The 22,996-nt window shown below is 42.0% G+C and overlaps 1 protein-coding gene across 1 annotated transcript in view; it reads left to right on the top strand.

Moving 5' to 3' along the window:
* LOC135944027 (neuroligin-2-like) overlaps positions 1–22,889 on the top strand; it is a 73,379-nt gene extending 50,490 nt beyond the window's left edge. Inside the window, exons 3-13 of the mRNA XM_065490706.1 lie at positions 4,980–5,135; positions 5,932–6,120; positions 9,026–9,221; positions 10,348–10,448; positions 11,599–11,676; positions 13,240–13,437; positions 15,548–15,705; positions 15,760–15,923; positions 17,232–17,365; positions 17,596–17,742; positions 20,356–22,889. Coding sequence (XP_065346778.1) covers positions 4,980–5,135; positions 5,932–6,120; positions 9,026–9,221; positions 10,348–10,448; positions 11,599–11,676; positions 13,240–13,437; positions 15,548–15,705; positions 15,760–15,923; positions 17,232–17,365; positions 17,596–17,742; positions 20,356–21,059 — 2,225 coding nt within the window. The 3' untranslated portion in view covers positions 21,060–22,889. The remainder of the gene's footprint in view (positions 1–4,979; positions 5,136–5,931; positions 6,121–9,025; positions 9,222–10,347; positions 10,449–11,598; positions 11,677–13,239; positions 13,438–15,547; positions 15,706–15,759; positions 15,924–17,231; positions 17,366–17,595; positions 17,743–20,355) is intronic.
* Positions 22,890–22,996: the final 107 nt, after the last annotated feature.

Here is a 22,996-nt window from a genome sequence, read left to right as displayed (position 1 = left end):
TTTAACGGGACAAATTCTTTTATTGATTGAGAGGCGAGCTTGTATTGCAATTTTACTGAAACCTAATTGAACGACAAGTGGATCATAGTGAAACTCTGAAATTTGGATGACATTTGAAGGCAAACTTATGAAGACATACTAGGGCTGTGATTTTAGATGGTTTTCCGCTAAAAAATAAACAATGATAAAATGGTGAAATTAAATAAAAAAAACTTAATCATAGGTTGGAATTAATAGTTTTTTTAATTACTCAACCAGTTATTTTTTCGTCTTGCGGAGCTGTCTGTGGCATGCTTATGAAACAGGGCGGACTGGATTTGTCGAAACTGGTTGAGTTTAATTCAATAAATATGAATTTCAACAAGGACAAATTCTGTTATTCAATTTCCGCCATACAGCACACCTCGGGTGAAATTTTTTTTTCAAGAATGGTGATAAAAATTTTCAAACACTATATAGAATGTAAAAATTTTCACTATACCCTCGCCTTTATCCAATTTAGATGGTTTTGGCAGTTCAAGACAGTAAGACAGTATTAGATGGTTTTAAGTACAGTTCAAATGGCTTAAAATTCCACGATTCTTGCTCATTTGAAGGTCCCACAATGATTGGGTGCTCAGAATCGTTCAAATTTCACAGCACTAGTCAGGAATACATTTAAATTAAAACTTTACATTAATTTTAGCTGCTACGAAAATAAAAAAATCATTTTATCTCAGTCAGAAAAAAGGAAACTTTTTTGTAGAACATTCGTTAGACACCATTAACGCCAAATTGGTTCCCCACGGAAGAAGCTTTCACACCATTCTAAGGAAATTTGAAAAGTTTCAAGAGTTCCCGCCATATTCTATAAAACTGTACTGTTATTTCTTATTGCTGAGATGCTTCAGCAACTTGTTGGTTTCTGCAGATATCCCTTTTTATCCCATTTTAAATTAAACGACAAACTTTTTGCCGAGGCAATAAATGCAAATCAAAATAAAATGACTGTTATTTATTTCTGAAATGGTGGAGGATCATGCAAATGAAGTTTTTCCGTGTTTCCTTCCAACATTTTTCATGCAAGATAAATCACACGCATCTTTTTGGCTCATTCATAGTATGTAGGAGATTCGGAGAGGAGAATAGGATTTCGGATCCGCAGCCATGATTAATTGCTGTCGACACAGCCTCTTAATTTGGGGTTTATTAGATCCGCAATCCCCTTTTTCGCTACACGCGGCATGCGTCCGCTTCCCGAGATAAGGCAGTGCAATTTTGAGCAATATCAGTCTTCCGGTTTTTAGCTTTCTCCGAGTCTCCCCTAAAACTTCATCGCCCCAAATGTAGGGAAAAACGCAATATAGAGGAGATCGTGGTCGGGAGGATCATCGCACAATACTATTTCTCCAGGCTGATTTTTTTTCGACGCAGAAGAGAGAGGAAGGCCCGGCGTATAAAACTAGTAAAAAGAAATTTGATGGGGGTCGTCCTATTTTGCGGGCGTGCCCACATCCGTCCTTCTCGTTCCTTCACCCCTTGACTCATCACCGAGAACGGCACATACATTTCAGATAAATATTTGTCAATGTCCTATATGCCGCCGCCGGGAGAAAGTTCCTCTCTCTGGCGCGTTTTTAGCCGAGTAGCGCAAGTAGTGGAACGGCGCTCATTAATAACCATCCTTCTCCCATTCGCTGCTTGTCTCTCGCGCTCTCTTTTCACTGCTGCTGCTGATGGAAATGTCTGGGTGTGCGTGTGTTGTTAAAAATTCACGCGGAGAAGTGTGCAGTCAGTTAATCTCCGTCCTCGTTGAAACGGGAACAGTTTCAGGGGAGTGCTGTCAAAATAGTGTATAATCTCTTCCTCCCTCTTTGTTTGGAAATTTAAATTAACATATTGCAAACATTGCTGTCTAATTTATATTCTTATTTGCTGTTTTTTTAAACAAGTTCTTTTATTAAATATTTTATATACCAAAACTTAGGCAGCAGACAACCGCCGCCTTTATACTGCATAATGTACATGAAATGAAGTAATTTGTGCCTTTGGAAGGAGAATTTCCCTTTAGTAATTGCTTCGGAAATTTTTTTGAATTTTGCGATTGTGAAGTTTGTTAGAGGGAATTTTCTCTCAGTAATATTTCACAATTTTGTTCATTTGTAACACTTTTAACGAAGGGAAAGGGATAACCACAAAAATATTATTTAAATTTCCACAAACCGTTATTATAGTGCTCAGCAGTGATAACAGTCACAGCTCCACCTTGTAATAAAAGACAAGCTTTGAGATTTAGATTAACATTTATATGTTTTAAAGAGGAGAAATAGGTTCACCACGACTTTTAAAATTTACCACGTCTTTCCCTCTCTAGTTGAGTGGGAATCCACGGTAGAATCGGAATTACACTTTCAGTGAGAAAAGCGAGAGGATCATCTCTTCAACCAGGAGCAAATTAACGTGTGGCTCTCACCGTTCCTGACGTGCGTTCGCTGGCTGCTTGGCCAGCAGCGGCTGACCACTCGGCTAATTAATGTTTCATGCAAAACAGGCGAGCATTAAAATCTTGCATGCAGCATTTTGAATGATGCATGAAATTTTTATTCCATTACGCAAGCAGCCCACTCACGGTTCCCTACATAAATATAGTGGGCACCTATTTAGTGCTTGTTGTCGCAGGCAAAACCGCTGATTTGACATTGTTGGGCAGAGAGCGAGCGAGAGACCCAGAGGGCCCGGCGGTGGAAACAAATTTAGCAGATTTGTGCCCGCGATAAACAAAGCGAGAGAGAAAGCTGGCAAACAAGCCGGCAAACATGGATGCGTAACCGCAGCCGAGAATCGGTCGTCGTCGCTTGAGTGTGTCGAGCCGGGCAGCCGCTTAAATCGACGACAAACTCGATCCGCCGCCGACAAGGGCCGGGAGCCTTTCGTCCCTGAATCGAGAGTGAAATCTTATTGTGCGCGTCGCTCGCGTATAAATAAATATGAGCGAGAGAAAGGGCGGGCCTGGCTAACCCCCGGCTTGCTAAATCCATCGGCGAAAATAAGATGAAAACGCACGCCCCTCCGCTTTTTCTTCCGTTTCGTCGTGGCTCACGCTGGCATTGGGTGAAATATGTTTGCCTTCTCTGGGGAATTGACTAAGGAAATTTCATTTTTCGCCGGCATTCTCCTCCGATAAGTCCAATAATTGAACTTTTCAAATTACTTTTATTTTCCCTCTGAACGTCTCAAGGCTTCCTAGTCAATAAACTTTTTCACCCTCGCTTGCGCTCTCATGTGATCCATAAGGAGGGATGTGAGCAAATTCAATAATGAAAATTTTGGCTAAATTGAATCCATAACAGCGGTTGAATAGATAAATTTCTACATTTTCCATTTACGTCACAAATCGCTGGTTCAACAGGAAAAAATAATTTTCGGTTCATTTTATTTATTTACACAAGGAAGTACAAAATTAAAAACTCAAATATTTCATGAATTTAAAACACTGCAACTGTTACTCTCTTTTATTTTATAATATTTGTTTTACTGGAAATAACATGCCAAAGTGATTAGAAGCAAAATCACAAACAAATTTTCCTTGTGGTAATGATTATTGATTTTTTAATCTGTATTTTAAGCTTTTTGTTCATTTTTCGGGTTTTCCTGGATTATGTTTAGGCTGCATTTTCAATTTTTTTATAATAAAATTTCTCTGCGTGTATTCCAAATATTTATAATTTTATTGGATTGGCTAAGAGTGGCAAATTTTATCCAATGAAATAGATATACATTAAGATTTTCTAAAAGCAGAGTGAAAGCTAACTGTTGCTGATGGAAAATGTGCTTATCAAATAGCCAGAATTGTGTTTTTGCCTTTTTGGAATTTTAATTTATTTTACTGAAATTTTCCTCAGATTTAACAATTTATTCGATCAATCGCTCGCTACAGCCAATAATGCACTGCCTTGAAGATCATTTTTGCAATGCTCCACTTTATCTACTCTCTAATAGAGTGACATGCGCATGATCTATGGAAATAATATAGTTTCCCTTAAGGCTGGCAGCACCATTTTCTTACATTTTTTTCTAATATCTCTACCGTCAAGACTACCTACGCAGGATCGAGCAAACTTGCCCTCTCCGCTCGTCGTCTGCCAATCAAAGAGTCTGACTGTTTGCACACGCAGCCGGATTGATCGTAATTTCGTCAAAATTCCAGGTTAGCACGATTTGCCTGCAGAAACGTCTTAAGCTCCGTTTTCCCTTCCACACACGCGCCCAGAGGTCGATAAAATCTGGTTTCTCTGCCGAACACACGAAAACGAATTAAAAAATGCAGATTCTAAGACGCTTGGTGTATTTTGAGCGCAGAGTCGCTCAGAAGCTCGATGAAAGGCGATTGTGGCAAAATGTGCTAGCACCTTTGACCTTTTGCGAGCCGTGCGCTGTTTAAAGGCTGACGTCACCGCGCAAGGGTTTATTTAGAATTCCCAGCCTTACAAATGACATGGTGGCCAAAACTGTAGCCACGGCCGACGCATGGCAAACAAAAATCGAGCCACCAATATTTGTAATTAACTAGTTCGATGGCCACTGAGTGCGGCTGTTAAAAAGTGAAGCGGCCCCTCGACACTAGACCTAAATGGCAATTTTATGGGCCAAATATACGAAGCAAGACCTGCGAGGCTTTCCATCATTTGTCACATGCATGCTAACAAAACCGAAACTTTTTTACGACAGCTCGAAAAGCTCCATAAATTGCAGTAGCACGCGCGGTATTGTATATAATTTGTCCCGCACGCCGCTCAGCCTTTGGGCGAAACTTCCAAACCCAATCACTTTAAGTTGCTCGTCGCAAAAGTTGTAGATCGCAACGCAGCAGCACTTCAGAAATAACACCCGGCGGTCGCAGCCAGAATTCATTTTATTTGTTGTTTGTATGGCGCTCACAGTCGCCGCGGCACGCCCCGACACATCTGAACTTGTTAAAAGCCAACTTTAACGTGTTTCAGAGGGGCTGGACTCGCCGCCCTCGCCCCTGCCCATCCTTGTGCTGATCCACGGCGACTCTTACGAGTGGGGCTCGTCGGCCACCCTGGATGGATCCGCCCTGGCGGCGCATGCCAACGTCGCCGTCGTCACCCTCAACTACCGCTTAGGAATATTAGGTGAGAAGTCTTAAACTAAATAAACCCTAGCGGCTTAATATACTCAAGAGTTTCTTGTTTCCAATTTGTACCAAAACCACTATTACAACTCTGTTGAAAATTTATTTAAACTCGTGGTTTTATCATACCATCAGAACAGTTTGGCACTTGTTTTCTGCAATTCCAAACGTTTTATTGTTGCATCAAAAGACTGCCTACAAAAGATTAAATCCTTTCCTGCCTGTAAATTCTGCAGTGATGTCAGCTTTTCCTGTAGTAAAATTTTTATCAATGATATAATTAAAATATTTTTGGTCGGAATTTCAGCCCAAGTTTTTTTAATGCCACTGAGTTCGTAATATTGTGATTTCCATACCTATTTTACCATTTTTGTCACTATGAGATAATTCCAGGAAATAACGTCTCAATTTATATTTGTATGTAACCTAAAATTCAAATTAGAAAAAAGTTTCGGACTCATTTGTTGGCGGTATGAATGTGTCGAAAATGAATAAATGTATCAAGAGTGCAAATCATTTGTATTTTCTCCAAAATGGCTATTTTATGTTCAACTCGGACATTTTTAATTATTTTTAAAAATGAATTTGATAACATAGTAAATTGTAAATGTTCTTATCTGATTATTTTCATCCAAACGTGAATATAAGAAAATCTTACCACATCCACTCACCAAATTTTTTCTTTTGTTTAAAATGTTTTGCTTTTCTTTCTGAACTCTGGTCTGGCTGCCAGGAAATAACTCTTGATCAATTTTTAATCAAGTTTTGTAATTTAATTTTCATGACGTTGTGCGCAGGTTTTCTAAAAACAGGCCCGAAGAGCAGTGTGCAAGGCAACTTCGGCCTAATGGACATCGTGGCAGCTCTCCACTGGCTGAGAGAGAACGCCGCAGCCTTCGGCGCCGACCCTGAACGGATCACTCTGTTCGGGCACACGACCGGCGCCGCCCTTGTCCACCTGCTGGCCATGTCGCCGTCGGCGAAGGGTAAGTTGCGGTCGGTCAAATTCCACAATCGGACTGGAAGGTTTCGCCAGGCGGTCGCGCGCTGAAAGGGTTCCCATTAGCTACAAAGGAAATTAATTCAGTTTCGGCCGGGTCCTTTGCGACATTCCCGGCTCATTGCATCAGGGTCGGGGCCATTGTGTTTGCGCAGTTAAACGCCAAAGCGTCTGTTGGTAATTTCGTTCCCCGCCGGCCTTTGTTTGTGCGGTCCTTGTTGCTTGCAGCCCCGTGTAAAATTGGTTTAAAGCGCCGCAACGACGCGTTTGCTGCTCAGCAATTAGTTCCCAGAAACTATTTTTAGCGCGGATCAAATTGATTTTCAGCTTTCGCAGCCCTGTGATTGGTGCTTTGTGATCACCGACCGGGAAAATAAAGTTGCCAATAACTAGCTTATATTGCGCAATGATTGCAAATAAATTAATTTCCAACGCGCTGCTCTGACAAAGCCGCAGTAAAACTCCGGTTTCATTCATAAATAATGAGAGTATTATTTCCAGATTGTTTTATCCGCTCTCGGTACTGATTCACACACGAGCCGCGTTTGACGCTTCACATTTTTCTGCTCATTTTCGTTTATTTTATGTGCTTGTTAAAAATAAATTCAGGTGAGGGAAATGCGCGTGTCATCTCATAAAAGCAGACGCAGTGCAAATCATTTGCAGGCGCTGGCTGCCGCGCTGCTTCTGTCGAAATTTGCATGTTTTTATTAAAAGCAGCAACCTCACGTGTCCAACCAAGTGGATAAGTGAATGGCAGGCGGGAGCAGGACCGGCAGCGACTGAATACGGTCTGGGAGCAGAGCAACCAGCATCGGGAACAGCGTTTTGGCAGAGAAATGCCTTCGTTGCGCCTGGTTGCGTATGTGTCTCTTTCACTTTCTCTCTTTCTTCTCTCGCTGTCGGAGTCGTTCGACGCAGAGCCGCTGGAAATGATCGTGGAAAATAAATTTATACGGTCACCGACTGCGAATCCGGCGCAGGCCTCGCGCGCGGAATCTCAATTTGCTGGCATTGTTTGCGACACGGTATGCAAAATACGAAGCCAGCTGGCTTCCTTGACGGCGGTCTCTCGGTTGACGGCGACGAGCACCAACAGCGTTGCCCTGCCTGTTCTTCTCTTCCTGTGCCGCTTCTTTTTTTATTTTGATCAAAAGGAAAATTCCTCAAAGGGGTGAAAAAGTGCTGCGGGCCCCTCTTTCGAATGGGGAGAAGGAACCCACCGCGCCCGTCTCCTTCTCGCTGCTGAAGAGCCATCCGAACGCGGAGAAGGAGCTTTTGGAAATTTCATTTCATCGCGGTTCCCAAACTGCTTTCAGCGGAGAAGCTGACTGAGAAGGAGAACCGCTTTTTGTTTTCCTCCAAAGGGATAATAATCTTGTTTTGCTCTCAGCGTATTTCTGGGACTTGGAATTTCTACATCAGGGGAACCAAATTTATTTACTGCTTGTTTCTTTTGTAAAAATAACAAAATTGGTCGGCGAGCAGCTAACCAAGTCAAAATGAATATTCATGAAATAACGACCCACTGAGCTGTTGGCAAAATTTAACCATTTCAAATTTCCCATGACGTGTTGATTGACTGTCTAGTCATCAATGCTTTTACTCTCGAATGGGCATCGTTTTGGTTCGTCATTTTGCTCAAGCGAAAACAGCAAAGGAATTTCATTAAATGTCTTGAGAACGGCGAAAAGGGCCTGTTAGCGAAATCGACGGCTGGAAGAGCATTTGGAGAATCTTTCGATTGTCCTTTCTTTCTTGCACAAGCCTCTTTCTCTTTTGTAAAGAATATCGACTGTCATTATTTTTTCATATTAAAAAGAGTCTCCGTCAATAGTAAACAAGAATTGTGTCTCTGTATACTGCACTCTTCGTTTATTCGTTCGCGCATTATTATCTCACTTAAAGGGAACAAAAAGTGGAATGTAAGAGTTTTATTGTTCCACTTTTCTGACTGTGTCTGTTCTTGTAAAAAAAATCACCCCACGACATTTCTCACAGTCAGCAGAAACAATGATGAATATCTCTCGAAACCTTTCGTGCTCATCAATGTCAGCCTTCACAATGCGAATGAAAGGAAGAAAATGCTGGAAGAACGACTGTCTGACTGCGTCTAACTCATCTGCAAGTAAAGAGTGTGCCGAGGAAAGGAAAATGATTAATCTCAATGCACCTCCTTCGCTCTCGTCTTTTACTTTTTCATATCCGTCGCAAGCGCCGCGCCCGCTGACAGGAATCCATATTCCCAAGTTCGCACTCTATGCAACCAGTTCGACTCTCTCGACGAGCCGGTTGCGTCGGAGCCCCTGCCGGCAAATAGACACAAAGACACGAGTCTGAGAACGAGATGAATTGTTACTGGGTGGAGGATGAGAAATTTTAATCAATTCGTCGTCGAATCAAAAGCAGATTATATCTAAAACTAACAGTCAGAGATGCCAAATCTGTTTGCGGTGAGAGTATAATTTAGTTTGTGCAAACTTCATCTACCTTTCTTGTTGATTTTCGTGAAAACTTTCAATATTTTGTGATGTTCCAATTAAAAAAAGAAGTTAGTCTCTAAAGATGAAATTTCCAAGTTAAAATATAAATTCATAGTCTAGATAATCACGAAAGTACCTAAGTTGGTGAAAATTAGGGACGCAAGCAACTTGACCTGTGACATTCAAAAGTCTTATCAAAGGCTACTTGGTTTGTTTATATTTGCAAAGACACCAAACCAAATAGCCGATTTGAAGCAAAACTTGATAGCAAAGTAAGTTCAGGTAGTTTGAAATGCCAACGGTATTATTTGTTTAACGTGTTCTCTAGTGATGCGTCCTTTGGGAACACCCCATTTGCGTTGTAGCTTGTTTTTTCACCAGTGTTGATATTTTGCCCGCGTGTTGCAGGTCTATTTTCGCGCATTGTCCTATCAAGCGGCTCCGCATTAAGTCCGTGGGCCCTCCAGACGGATCCATTTTTTATAAAGAGGCGAGTGGCTGCGCACACAGGTTGTCATGGCGACCTCGAGGAGGAGGACATCGCGCCCTGCCTGCGCAACCTGCCCCTCGAGAAGCTGCTACAAGCACGACCGGGCCCTCCCAGGTGAGTTTGCTACCCTGCTTTCGCAACAACCAAAGGAAGGCGGCTAGACTCGTGTCGACGGACGCGCAGCGTATATTGATTTGAGGTCACGCGCGCCTTTCGATGCCTTTTATTTCGCGGTTTATCCTGGCATGCTCTCTCTCTCTCTCTCTCTCTCTCGCTCAGCAAGAAAGCACTTGGCCCGGCGTACGATGCCCTTTTATTGCTCGCCTCGATTGCCTACGCGAGCGTCTCTGCCAGTTTTATTCCTAGCACGTGACCCACATCTGATTGCAGTAAATAAATGCTTGAATGAGTGCGTGTGTTTCCGGTCGTCTTTGTTTTCATCCTGCAGCACGCAACCGATGCTTTTCATAAAACGACTCGGTTTCTAATGAGATTTACTTCCATAAACGCACTCGTGTTTTTTTCATTCTCTCCAATGGGAATTAGGAGTGCGGTTTTGTTTTTTAGTTGAAATTACTACGGTTTATTCTGGAGTCTACTCTTTGCAATTTTGCCCCTTTTGATAAATAATCGTTTGAATGCCCTTTTTAAAGTCTTCGTCTGTAAAACGTCCGCAAACATTTGCTCTTTCTTGTTTATTCAGCATTCAAAAGAATGGTTACACAAATTAGTATCTTATTAAATATTTTCACTGCCAAATCGCATTAAAAAGGAGAAAAGGCAGCGAGATAGTTTCATTCCAAGCATAAAAATCCATTCCGCGAGCTCTCGAGAGCATTTCGCAGACAAAAGATTTTCACGGAGCCGATCTTTAGGGGCGAAGGTTGCAATATAAGCGAAAGACTTGCACGGCACGCGAGTTCTTCTTGTTCGCGAACTTCAAAAGTAGCTGCTGGGGTTGGTTTTCTACATCCCCGGTGTGCTTCTTTCAAGACGCTCAGTAATTAGTAAACGCACGCACCACCGAGCTGCAGGGAACAACAAAGTCCATCCGCCGCCGTCTATATAGCGAAAGAGCATCAGCGACCAAATTTACCCGGCTTTCAAATTAACTCGCGTTGTCGGTCGGAGAAAGTTGAAAGAAAGGACAGAATGCGAACAAAAGCGAAGACTTTGCATCACGTCCTTTTTAACCCTCCATCGCGACTACCGGGATTAATATTGTTGGATCTTTTTCCAGATTTCTTCCAGGATTTGCACCCTTCGTTGATGGAGGTGCACTAGTCCCACTACACCCTGCGGCTGCAATGGGAATGTCCACACTCGCCATGGGCTCTGTCGGTGAGTGTTGAAAAGGAATTGAGGGGAGAAATGTTGTCTACTCCACAATTTGTTGCACAATCATTTTTGTGTGCAATTTTGAATTTTTTAAACCCAGGAAAAAAAATATTTAGGTGTCTGAATTCTTCCTTTATTAGTGCCAACGATATGTCAACCAAAAAAATTTTATTCTAGTCACTTCGTCACTATCTTTTTTAATGTTGTCGTGTATATTTTGTTATATTTTTTTAGGGTATTATTTAGTGTGTGGCTAATTAATAAATTTCATCCTTTGTCAAACCCAGCTTTTTAAGTAGAGCTGTAAAATTGAAATGGTTGCCGACTATTTTTATCTGACAATGAGCTTCCAATCGTTGAGGGACCATCAATTAAGCACAAGAATATGCAATTCTAAGATATTTGAAGCATACTTAAAATCGTATAAAACCGCCTGAATTGGTTAAAATTAAAAAAAATGGCATGCTTTGCAACGTGGAAAAATAAAAGCGGAAATGAAAGAAGCGAATTAAAAAAAACGAAAAATATGTTTTTAATATGCTTAAAAAAATGGTTCAATTCAATATCAGGAGAGAAATGAAGTCACTCGTCGACTTCTTTTAATTTGTTACACTTCATTTTCAGTTGAGATGAGAAAAATTTAGAAAAGCTCATTATTATTTTTTAAAACGCTACATTCTTATATTTTTTTAAGTTCGAGAAAGAGTTAAATTACAAAAAAAAACTCTAGATTTACACTAAAAATAGTTCAATTGGACAGTAAACTCGTGTGGATTGGGAGAAAACGAGGTCTCAAACACCGTCTAAAAACATTTAAATTTACCCAGAATCCAATTTGTACGGAAAAAAAGTCTAAAAATAGTCAACCATATCCCTGAAATAAACCGCCTAAAATTCATAGCCCTATGTATAACATGTGCAGTGAGAGTGATAGTTTTAGAACCCTTTTCAACTATGTTATTTCATTCAAAGTGATAAACGAGGACAGTCCATTGAAAATCCAGCTGCTTTTCTGCAGCCCTTAAATTTCCACTAGCGTAATCCCACTTCCAATTACTCTCGCTGCTCTGCTTTCTTGCCGACGTTTAATTTTGATAAATGTTAACGGCTGCTCTCGTGCTAATTAAACTTTTTTCAATTAACCCGCTCGCAGGTCTGTCGTGGGAGGACGTGAAGCAAGCCGGCCCGTCGACCCCGTCGCAATCCTTCATAGACACTGATGTTCTTTTAGGTAAGTGCCTGGCTGGCGTGTATGTGTGCGTCTGTGCGAGCGCCGCTGCCGCCGTACCGCCGCCACTCATGCCTAATTGCACGCCATGCCTGCTAATGTAAACGTAGTTCCACGACCGTTGTGCTCCCCTGAGCGGTGCATTTCGCCGCTCGTTGCCTCTGCTGAGAGTGCTGTCTAGAATTTGTACGTGAGCCTTTGCGCACACACAGGTAATGAATGTATGAATTTGAATGGCGTTCGCCTGGATGACAGCGGCCGAATGGATGTGTTCATTTGGAAATGGAAAAACGCGCCGCGACAGGCAGGCCGACCCCGCGTTGCATATGTTTGTGTGTCTATGATGAGTGAGTGGATTGGGGTGACGCTGCTTTGCCGCTGGCCTAATGCATTCGAATGGAGATGAGTCTGCGCTTCTGCTTGCTTGCTTTCTTACTATTACACTGCGTGCTCTGACAAACATATTCCTTGCAGCGAGTTTCGTTCTCCGCATCTTGCAAGGAGGCTTTTTAATCTTCAACAGTCCCTCTCCTTGCACTGCGAATGTGGATTTTAAGAGAGTTGATCTGGTGCGTGAAGTGCAAACGTGCTCTAATTAAAATGCGCATTGCTTTTGCAGCGCGGATGCTTTTTCCAGCACTGAAAAACACAGAAAATGGTTATAAAAACAAATTTGTCACTGCACTGTTGTAACTAGAGTTTGTTTTTCAGGAGGTTCCCCTGAATTTAAAATAAGCATTTCTCCCAATTCTATTACATTTCTCAATTAAACTTGGGGCCAACGAAAAATATATTGAAAATATGCTTCTAGTTGTTTCAATTTCCAAAACATGTTTGAATTGTAGGAATCCCCGACTCATGAAAACTCGGAAACAAACGCAATCAGTATAATCAAATTGACTTTGTTTTTGTGGAAATAAATTAAAACAACATCTGCGGCTGTCACCATATATAGAGTAATACATATTAAAAATCTAAACTAGATTATGCATTTTTTTTCTCTTTTGGTGATTTTAAACCAATATTATTCGTATTAAAAAATCTCATATTTGCTGAACAAAACACAGCAGAATTAAATATTGCTTTGTTGGCCATAACAACTTTGAAAATTCAATTTCCCAAATGGAAAATGGACCCATCTCTGCGTACAGCGTGACAACAATTTACCTTTAGCAATTTCCACCTATCAATTTAGCTTGATGAAATTGCAATATGATAGAAAGGTGAGAGAGTGAGTGAGGATGAATGCTATTGTCATGTCATGAATGGTCGGGGGCGCGGATTGAAAGGGCGGAATGGGCGGCCATAAATCGGCTGCCAAGAGTGCAAATGGATGCAGACCGAATTCTAACCATAAAATCATGCAGTCGTACAAATTGGCCGCGGCTGGCCCGCGTTTGGATCAAATTCAATTAGAGCCCGCTGCACCGGCAACGGAATTAAAGCTAGTGAGCGTGGAGGGTGAAAAATTGGCCAGCCGAGCGGCGGCGGCATGTGCTTCTTTAGCTTTTTGAGTAATTAAGAGGCGTGGTGGGCATTAATTGTGGCTTGGGCGTGTAATTGCAGTTGTTACGTCGGTGGAGGCGTACGAGGAGCTCAGCGCCCAGGACCTCGAGTTTGGACTGAACGAGACGAGGCGAGACCGACTCCTGCGAACCCTCGTGCGCAACGTTTTCCGCTGGCACCTTAATGAGATTTTCTCCGCGCTACGCAACGAGTACACTGACTGGGAGCGAGCAGCTGGACTCGCTCATAATCCCTTGGGTACGATGCTATTATTTGTGCAAATTATTATACTGCAGCAACGGTGGCGAGCCAGGCAGGCCGGCAGCCAGCCAGCGAGTCAGTTTAACACGGAAGAGGCGCACACACACACTGTGCACACACAGCAGCTCAAAACTTCCGACTAAACGCCGAGAACCGTGCCGAGAGGACGCTGCTTTTAATTAACAGCCAGCTCGTGTGGTTGTTTTAAGAGACAAATTTAATACCTAGTTTTCATGCATGTATAACGAAGGGAACTGCAAGTGAATTATTGCTTGTGGACTTGTCAGGGTTAATGGTGCAAATGCAAACAAATCAAATACCACAATACCTCTCTCTAGGACGTGGAAAAAATATTTTAAAACACGACTCAATTAACTAAATTAATTATTGACCTTCTACATTGATTTTTTATCAAAATTATCGTTTCCTTTATCCGTTTGTGATTTTCAATTAACTCGAACTTTTTTTAAGCCAAAGACAATATTTTAGATAATTTTTAAATAAAAATGTTAAATAACTTTTAATTTCAGCTCTGGAGCTTGGGACATCATTTTTTAACTTTATCTTGCGTTAAAATATGGCCACCAAGGCTCACCCTAAAATAAAATGAAAAATATGCGTTCTTTTTACGATTTTCACAAGTTTGAAATTGTTAAAAAAATCAATCGGTGCATTATTTGTGTCTCTAAAATAATCTGAAATGTTGAAAGTTCTTTTTTTCAATCGGATGTGTCGGTTGCCTTGTGTCTGTGCGCCTCTCTAACCGAGTTCCTTTTCTCGTTCAAGCGTCCCAAGAGTTTGCTCTTGTTCTTTTTATTTCGCTACAAATGAAAACGATATTATAACACGGCGAAATTCACTTTGAACGGGCAGGCAGCAGGCTGCCGTGGCTCAGTTTGTTTCTTACGTATAAGCTCACGCGTTATTTGCTCTGCTTTTCATCGCTGCGAAAACTTGGCCTCCGCTCACGCACTATACATATAGTGTTCGCGTGTGAGCGACTGTGTGTGTATATATGAAACTTTTTTGCGAGCGCAAGATTACATTCGTCGCCGCGCGCTCAAATGAAATGTGCTGTTGGGCCAAGTTTTCCTCTCTTCTTTATTCCGGCGAATCTCGGGCGTCCAAACACATTTGTCAGTTACTTTTGACTTGTTCCCGACACTGCCGTGCAAATCTCATTAAAGCTCGCTGCCCGTCGCTGCTGCTGCCGCTGCTAACTCTTGGCTGATAACCAGTTTTTCTTTCGTCGCTGCGCTGAAGGATGAAACCAGCAACTTTTTCTCTGCCCGGAAATTCACGTTGAAACACGTAGCAGTCTCTCGGGTGGATGAAATTAGGGCGGAATGCGAGTTTGTTGCCGAGTTAACTTTTCACTTCGCCTATATTCTCGACATAGAACCCTCTGGAGACGAGGTGAAATCTGGCTCGGATGAGCCAGCGATTTTAGCTAAAACACGGGAAACAATATAAGCGATGTGGCCCGCAAAGTGAGAGAAAAAAGTTTCGGCACCAAGCCAAATCGACTTTTTCTTCCCGGCCAAACCACTTCTGATTTTCATACTGGTCACACAGTGTCATATGCTAACATTTTTTATTTGAATATGTGATTCAAACTTTAACAGTCAACAATCGACATCAAACTCGCCCACGCTTTGAAACCCCGATTTGATAAACAAATTAAATATTTTTATTCACGTTGGGTGGCTCGAAGAGGATAAAAATTTGAGACAGCTGATTCTGTCCACGGGGACTCATCAACAGTATTTTACGTTCAAACCTAAATCCCCATATCAGAATACTGCAGGGGGTTGTTGAAAAAAGATCGACTGCTAAGAGAACAAACGCAGTAAACGGTGAACATAGTGTATAATTTTTTTCTCCTCGATATTTCTGTCAAAATTACTCCATGATTTATTTTTATTAAACTGAGGGGCTGAAATAGCCGCTGTACATTGCGGGAACGTTTAATCCTCAAAAGCCACCCATCTTTAAGAATGCGAGCCATTTTGTAACTGTTTATTTTTCTACCTGCTTGGTTTCATTTTTTTAAATTTTTTTTTCAAAACTCCGAACAATTGATTGATTTATTGTCGATGCTCTTCAGGGGTTCGGGACGCCGCCCTCGCTGTTTTAGGGGACGGGCTGACGGTGGCCCCGATTTCCAGAGTCGCTTCCCTTCACTCCTCAGGCCAAGGCAACGGCAACACCTACTTTGCTCACATGTTACCAGGAGACTCGATACCAAATAGAGACTTCCCGCAGGTAAGACTGCCGATTAATTCCAGCAGCTGGCCGCAATCTAGCGACGTGTTGCAGCGTCCGGGGAGTGTGCGAGGAGAAGACTTGGTGTACTGGTTGGCCCAGCCGCTGCTGCCGCCGGGCTGGCCAAGCCTGCTGACGGACAAGGCTAATTACACGCAGCAGGACGCGCAGATGTCCAAGGCTTGTGTTCATTACTTAGGCAATTACATTAGATCAGGGTGAGTCTCGAGTTGTAGCGAGTGCAAGCTCCACCTCCCCTCCCTCACCCACCGCAATTTACGAAACTTCCAGTCGGGCAGGCAGCACATCTTCAAATTACATTGCTGGGGAACAGGAAAGTTCTTAACAGGATTTTGATTGTAATTGCGACGCGAGAATTGCATTATATTAAAAGCAGAAAATTCAGAGGAAAATCGTTCAAAGATTGACGAATAATTAGATATCAATTGAAATCAAATCCATTGCCAATTAGGACTGGCTCAGATTTTCCGTCTGTGTGAATTCTAGCGATGCCCTGTTTTGTCTTCTCATCAGAAAGTTGTCGAACCGTGCACGCTTTGTGAATGTGCGCGACGGCAACAACCCGCGCCTTTGATTGCAGCCTTGCGCGCCGGAAATAATTCGATTCCTTTTCAATTTGCCTCAAAGACCCGCTTTTCCATTATTCGGCACAGACATCGTGTATATAATATGCAAGGGCGTGTTCTTTCGTCTCCGCATTTGTGCGTGTGTTGCGAATGTTTGACGCACAAACAGGTGGTGCCGCTGCCGCGTTTCTTTTTGCGCTCTCTGCGCCACGGGCTTGTTTTTCTTATTATTTATACCATCCTTGCTCTGCCTCCGGACCGAACGATATATTTGGCCTTTTCACAATGCAAATTGAATTGTTCCCTTTTTTCTCTCGGTCATAAACTAACTGAGATTCGCTTGGAAGTTGTAGCCTGCGTCTGAATCAGTATAGTTGTCGGAGAATGAAAAAGGAAGGCGTTTGTTTGTGTTGGAAGACTGCTTTTAATATGCAAAAGGCGAATCTAGAGAAAAACCATAGCAGTTGAATTTTCTCGTTATCTTGAAAGGCGAGCCAGAATTCTATTTTTCCTCCAAATAGCAGAGACTGGAAATTCGGAACAAAATTTTTTTGCTATATATAATATATATATTTGATAAATTTACGACCTTTAAATATTTGTAACATAATTTTTGTATCTCTGATCCACTGGAAATATTTTCCATTTTCTTGTTTTCTTTCACATAAATTTTTTAGAAATCGCATTTATGAATACAAATTAAATTAGAAGAACTAATTATTTGTTTACTCTTGCCGTTCTCTACACTTTTTTAAGGACTATGAGCTTTTCCCTCTGGAATTTCCTGTTTATGGATTCATCACAGGAGCAGAAAAATCTGTTTATTTTAGCAACCAAGCTCGTACATTAATTAATGAATCCCTACCTTCCCCAAAAAAAGAGAGCAAAAAGTTTCAGTCGCCGCTAACACCAATCCAAATTGGCGTTTCGTGCTTGTAGTGACCCCAACAGTCGTTCAGAGAGCTCTGGCGAGGAGGAGCGGAAACGACCCAGCGGATCGCAGCACTCACACCAGGGCCCGTTTCCTTTCTGGGACAAGTACGACAGCGTCAATCAGTACTACCTTGACCTCGGTCAGTATACGTATGCACTATTGAGTGAATGTGATAAGTAGGTTAGTTGATATAAGATGCAAATTGGAGCTCGCGGCGGCGGTGACGGCGGTCCCACCTTGAAGTCGGCCGCTGCTGCTGCCGCTCTGAGTGTTCGTAATGCCTTACAATTCGTTAGCCGACGTCTGCGGCCCAATTTAGCCGCGCACTGCCCCGGGCGGTCCGAGACTGATGGTGGGGTGTGCTTGCAGGTGCCCATCCTCACATAAAAAACCATTACAGAGGTCACAAATTGTCTCTGTGGCTTCATTTGATACCGCAGCTGCACAGGCCGGGTGTCGGCGACGCTAGCTCCAGGCACCACAACTTCCCTGAAGAGGGGCCTCAGTTCTATGATGGTAAGTGTGTGAGCACGTGTATTGCCCTGCATAATTTACATGCCTTTGTTCTTCTCCCCGACTTGCGTCTCTCTCTTTCTCTCTCCTGTGTCGGACCTTCTGAGCTGCGACACACTTCATTTCGACAAAAGCCACTCCAGCATCCCGCAGCGCAACATAAAAATAGATCATTGCTCTGAGCCCTTGTTTTCCGTTACATTCCTCAAAAGCTAAACCCGGCGCTCTTGCTTCTAAATAAGTCCTATTTAAAAAAATCCATAAAATCCACAAGCACGCGGTATATTCTTTTTTTAATGATTTACGAATTGTGGAGATCTCCAGTATTCTAAGCCTCCAACAGAAGCACCACATTCATTTAAAATTTTAAGACTCTTCTGCGCTGATTATAGACCGACAAATTTAATTTAATGTATGATAGAAACAAGAGAGCATAGAAAAGAATGTAACAAAAAATCACCCGGTTAGGGTGCTGATGCTGACGAAAGAATAGCTCATAATTTTTCCTGATCATTTTCGCCGTTCCTGGAAATGTTCCAGAAATATATTTGAAATTATATGTTAAATATTAGAATGCCTTCTCTTGTGGCAGGTTTAAACCCACCTAAAACTAAAAAAACGGCATCTGTGGATATATTCCGTCACTTATGGCTTACTCTACCAGGAAATAAATCGATGCGAGTATAGCATATCATTATGACGATAATTTGAGTGTTTAGCACAAATTAACAAGCTTAAGTCGTCTATAAAATTATTGTCATATCAATGCCGCCAGAAATGTTCATACAGCAAAAAGAAACTGAATTAAGTTCGTGGCACAGCAATATCACAAATGGAACTCGTTTATCCAGCCTACTCTCATCTTAATTTTCAGCACGCTCGATTTAACAAGCATCAAATAGGTTGTTAAACGACCACGGCGATATGAAAAAAGCAGCCACGCGGAAATTCCACCAGCTTTAGTATATATGTGCGTCGTGGTATGCATAACGACCGCGATTACATTTCGTACATTTGCATTGCGAGGGAGAGAAGGGGATTTTTTTACCTAAAATCCAATGGGCCAAATGTCTTGTTTGCTCGGTAAACAGGTCGTGACGCCTTAACCCATAGATTCAATGAACGAGCGTGTCTTGACAGCCAAATCTGCGTTAGGATATTCACGGGTATTAAATATTTGCACCACACACGAAACTGAGCTCAAGAGCTTCGCTCTCGCCGGCAAAGAGTGAGAGCACTCGAAAGGGGCGCGCTATGAATATGGATGTGCACACAAAGAGCCGAGGCGTAGTATAATATGTCTTATTCCCATTGTTTTCTTTTCTAATTACTTCACATCCTCTGAATGCGCTCGAGGAGCCTGAGGTGCCGGGCCAGCTTCTCTCTCAGGGTTTTGGATACTTAATGAGTTGGAGGGTAATAATACTGCGCTCGCTGAAGCTGCGCCGCAACACTCTTATGTGTGTCGCTCTTCTCTCCGCGGGCGATTGTTTTGACTGCTGACTGAGAGGAATATGCGGTAAATCTGCTGCTGCTGCTGCTGCTGCCGTTGTGACTGAGGCTTAATTTTGTTTTGCTCCCAACTGACACACTGAAGGTGGCTTAAGGATTTTGAAAGCAGCTATATTATATCCTCCTTCCAAGAAACATTGATGACGCTTTTAAATTAATAACTCTGCGTAAAATGTCAAGCAGGAGATTTGATGCAAGCTTATTTTGTAGACAAAGTGTTTTGGCATGTTGCAAACTTTTAGCTTGCATAAAAGTTTGATGGTGAACGCTGTTTCCAAAAGCATATTCGACAGCGTGGAGCTATATATAGTATACATAATGCAACCTGCTCGACACCAACGTTGCGCGGGTTGCGTTCTATTTACTTTGAATTACATCTCGCAGTCGGCACGTCCTTTTATATCCAACGAACATCGTCAGCCGCTTAATGGGTTTTTTAAAGTGGGGAATGAAAATTAAATCACGCCTCCCGTCATATCCTTTAACTTGTGTACCATTTGAAGAGATAACTTGCTTGTTCAAACCTTTTTAAAATTGCTCTTTTTCTCTCATTTGAAATTTAATTTTAAAGAGGTCTTGTAGAGTCACTGAATCACATAAAAATTACTCGGAAATGTGATGAATTTAAAAATGCAGTAAAAACTTTATTTTTTTAAAAGGCTCGTAAAAAAGAAGGTTGTAGAATCGTGTGCGAGATTTAAAATTATCCTCTTAAATCAAAGCTTTTTTTTAGCAGTATATTATATAACTCGATGCAAATATTAAATCTATAAGCCTAGATTCTAAAGCAATTTCAACTTTATTGGTCTATAAGTTAAAATTATTTATAGATTTATTCTAACTTTCGCAAATTGGCTTTTAAAGCAGTGCCTTAAAAAAGATATAGATTATTGCCAAAAAAGCGACTTAATACTTAGGACCTTTTAAATTTTGTATTGTGAGTCCTTTATATACGATCCATTTGTTTGACTGCCCACCGGCCACTGAAATGCCCCTCCAGGATATTTTAGGCATGCGTGAAGTTCATTCAACATTGAAAATCCATGCTTAGATATTTTAGAGCACTATGCCCTTTGAGAAAAATTAATCTCGATTTTTTTGCAGGCATTGTGCGAACGCAGTCAGCCTTCTACCCCTCGCGTCTCCCTCCTCTGCCGGCGGCACCGTCGCCTTCGTCGCCTGCGTCAGCGACGCCAGCGATGACGACCACTGAATGCCCGCCGTCGCCGCCACCCCTGGCACCGCTCTCGCCACCCAACAGCACATACGTGACCAACCCCTCGCAGCAGCAGACCCCGACTGGTGGCAACAACAACAACAACAACAACAACAACAACAACAACAACAATAATAATAACAACAATTTCATGAACGGACCGAACTCGATGTCGACGGCATTGATCGTGACGGTGACCGTCGGCTGCTCGCTGCTGCTGCTCAACTTGCTCATTTTCGCCGGTATCTATCGCCACCACCACAGGCGCAGCACGCGCCACCGGCGGAGCCACGAGGGCGGCGCCAAGGGTCGGCGGCACCGGCACGCAGCGGGCGCCTCCTCCTCGTCGCCGGTGGCCTCGTGTTCGAAAGACTCGCCGCCCCCGATGATGATCCCGGCGCCCCCGCCCCCGCCAAAGAACCTGCCTCCGCCAGACATTACGCCGTACCTGCCCCCGGGGGCGCTCGGCCACCCCGGGCCGGCCGGGGGCGGCATCCTGCGCAACAATCCAGCCAACTCAGGGCCCTCGTCCACCCCCTCGACGCCGGGAACGGCGAAAAAGCGGGTGCACATCCTTGAGATTTCCGTGTGAACGCGGTGAGCGTTTTTTAAAACTGCTGCTGCTGGTGTGCCGAGTGCTGATCTAGATTTTTTATGTGTTTTGGCAAATTCCCAACTCATGCCTGCCTGGAGAGTGGGTGCTCTGCGGTACGCGCACCCTTGTTGTTTGCGCCTCCGACCCCCGACACACCTACGAAATGCGCCGAGCGTAAGCTGTGAACGTTTTTTAACGCTTTCAATTTTCGTGGGTGTAAAGGGGAAGGAAAATGAATATATTATTCGAATTTTATCAAAGTTAACTATTCCAGCATCTATATTGAAATAATATTGCCACATTCTGTTGCCACCAAAATTTGTAATTGCCAAATCAACGCAGATTTCATTGAAGTAAAGCTTTACAGAAAATTTGTCAAAATCCTTTTAACCTTTTGCTTGAAAAGTACTGTCCAAAAATGAGGAAAAAGCCAATTTTCCCAGGTTGTCGTTAGAATTTTTGAGAAAATCGGCTCAATAGTTTTACATGCTAATTAAGAGTACTTTCTCCTTATTAGTTTTCATGATTTATATTTTGCCAGAAGGCAAATTATCCTCATAATTCGCACACCATTAGATGAATTATTACGAAGAGAGGGATCAAATTGAAGCGAAAAAACTATTGACAAACCGTTTAATTTTTCTATAAATTAGACAAAATCTGAAAGTTAACTGTTCCTCGAACCAGGCCTTATTTCATTTTATGCACATTGTAGAGATGATAATACTGCACGTTGCTAAATTTAAAAATCCATAAATTCAATGAATAGCTTTCTAAAGTCTACAAAGAAAAAATATCTTATTTGTTAGCCTGTAAAGCAATTTACTTGAAAATAGTTTCCAGATTGCAGATTGTGGCAAATGTTGTAATTTGTGAATTTTAGCGCCCCGCGCGTTACCTACTCTCTAAACAGGCATATTTTAATATTCATGTATCTTTTATCAACGTGAATAGAGTCAAGTTCGAGAAAAATAATCGCAACATAATGCCCACTTGCAACTCTGCAAAATACAATCATTGCCAGAAAGTTTATCCCATTATGCACCTTGAAGTGAAATTTTCAAATTCCTCACGATCATCTCAAAACTGTATTCAGCGTCACACATAACTGTTCTCATCGCGATTTCTAATCAAAGTTGGTCTCGTGCGTGTTTTTCTCATGCATCATCAAGTTGTGAGAATCACCGTGTTGTAATAAATGAACCATGGATTTTACCTAATTTGTTGACGATTAAGTATGGTGACGGAACTGCACATTAGGACGACGGGCTGACGCAAAACTACACAATAGTGCGAAATTTATTGAGAAAAGATAAACTAAAATTATATTGAAATGTTGTTACAAGCTTATTGTTTTATTAATGTGTACTAAAATCGGAAGAGAAAGGTTATCAAAAAATTAGAAAAATGTCTCCTGTACAATACCTAAACGGAAAAGATAAAATGTTGTGTTAAAGGGTCAATCCAATTGTAAATCCATCAACACACAAAACAAAAATTGCCGACTGTTTTCTTCCAATAGAATTATAAGCAATGTGTGAAAGCGAGAATATGTTGTTACACACGCGAGAATATGGTGTTTACATATGGGCAAAATGAACAGTTTTTTCACAAAAAAGCGGCACACAAAAGTGTGTTGCCCATAGTACAGGTTATAATTATATTTCCTTGTACAAAAAGAGAAAAAGATAAGAGGGAAAACTTGATTCTCTGTTAATTATTGCGTCAAAAAAATTCTGGAACCCTTGCGGAATTAGACTTTAACCCACAATGTCTGGAACCCCAAATGTAAAACAAGAAAATAAAATTCAGAGATTGATGCTTATACTCCTGGCCTTTATGAATTTTCAAGTTTATCCAGTGCAATAAAATGCAAATGTTTACTTACTCTCCGGGGAGCGCAAGCAGGACAAGAATGAAAAATTAGCTGCTAG

This window comes from Cloeon dipterum, chromosome 4, assembly GCF_949628265.1.
Source record: "Cloeon dipterum chromosome 4, ieCloDipt1.1, whole genome shotgun sequence".
Taxonomy (NCBI): Eukaryota; Metazoa; Arthropoda; class Insecta; order Ephemeroptera; family Baetidae; genus Cloeon; species Cloeon dipterum.
The sequence above is the reverse complement of the archived record's forward strand: the minus strand, read 5'-3'. Positions and strand labels throughout refer to the sequence as shown.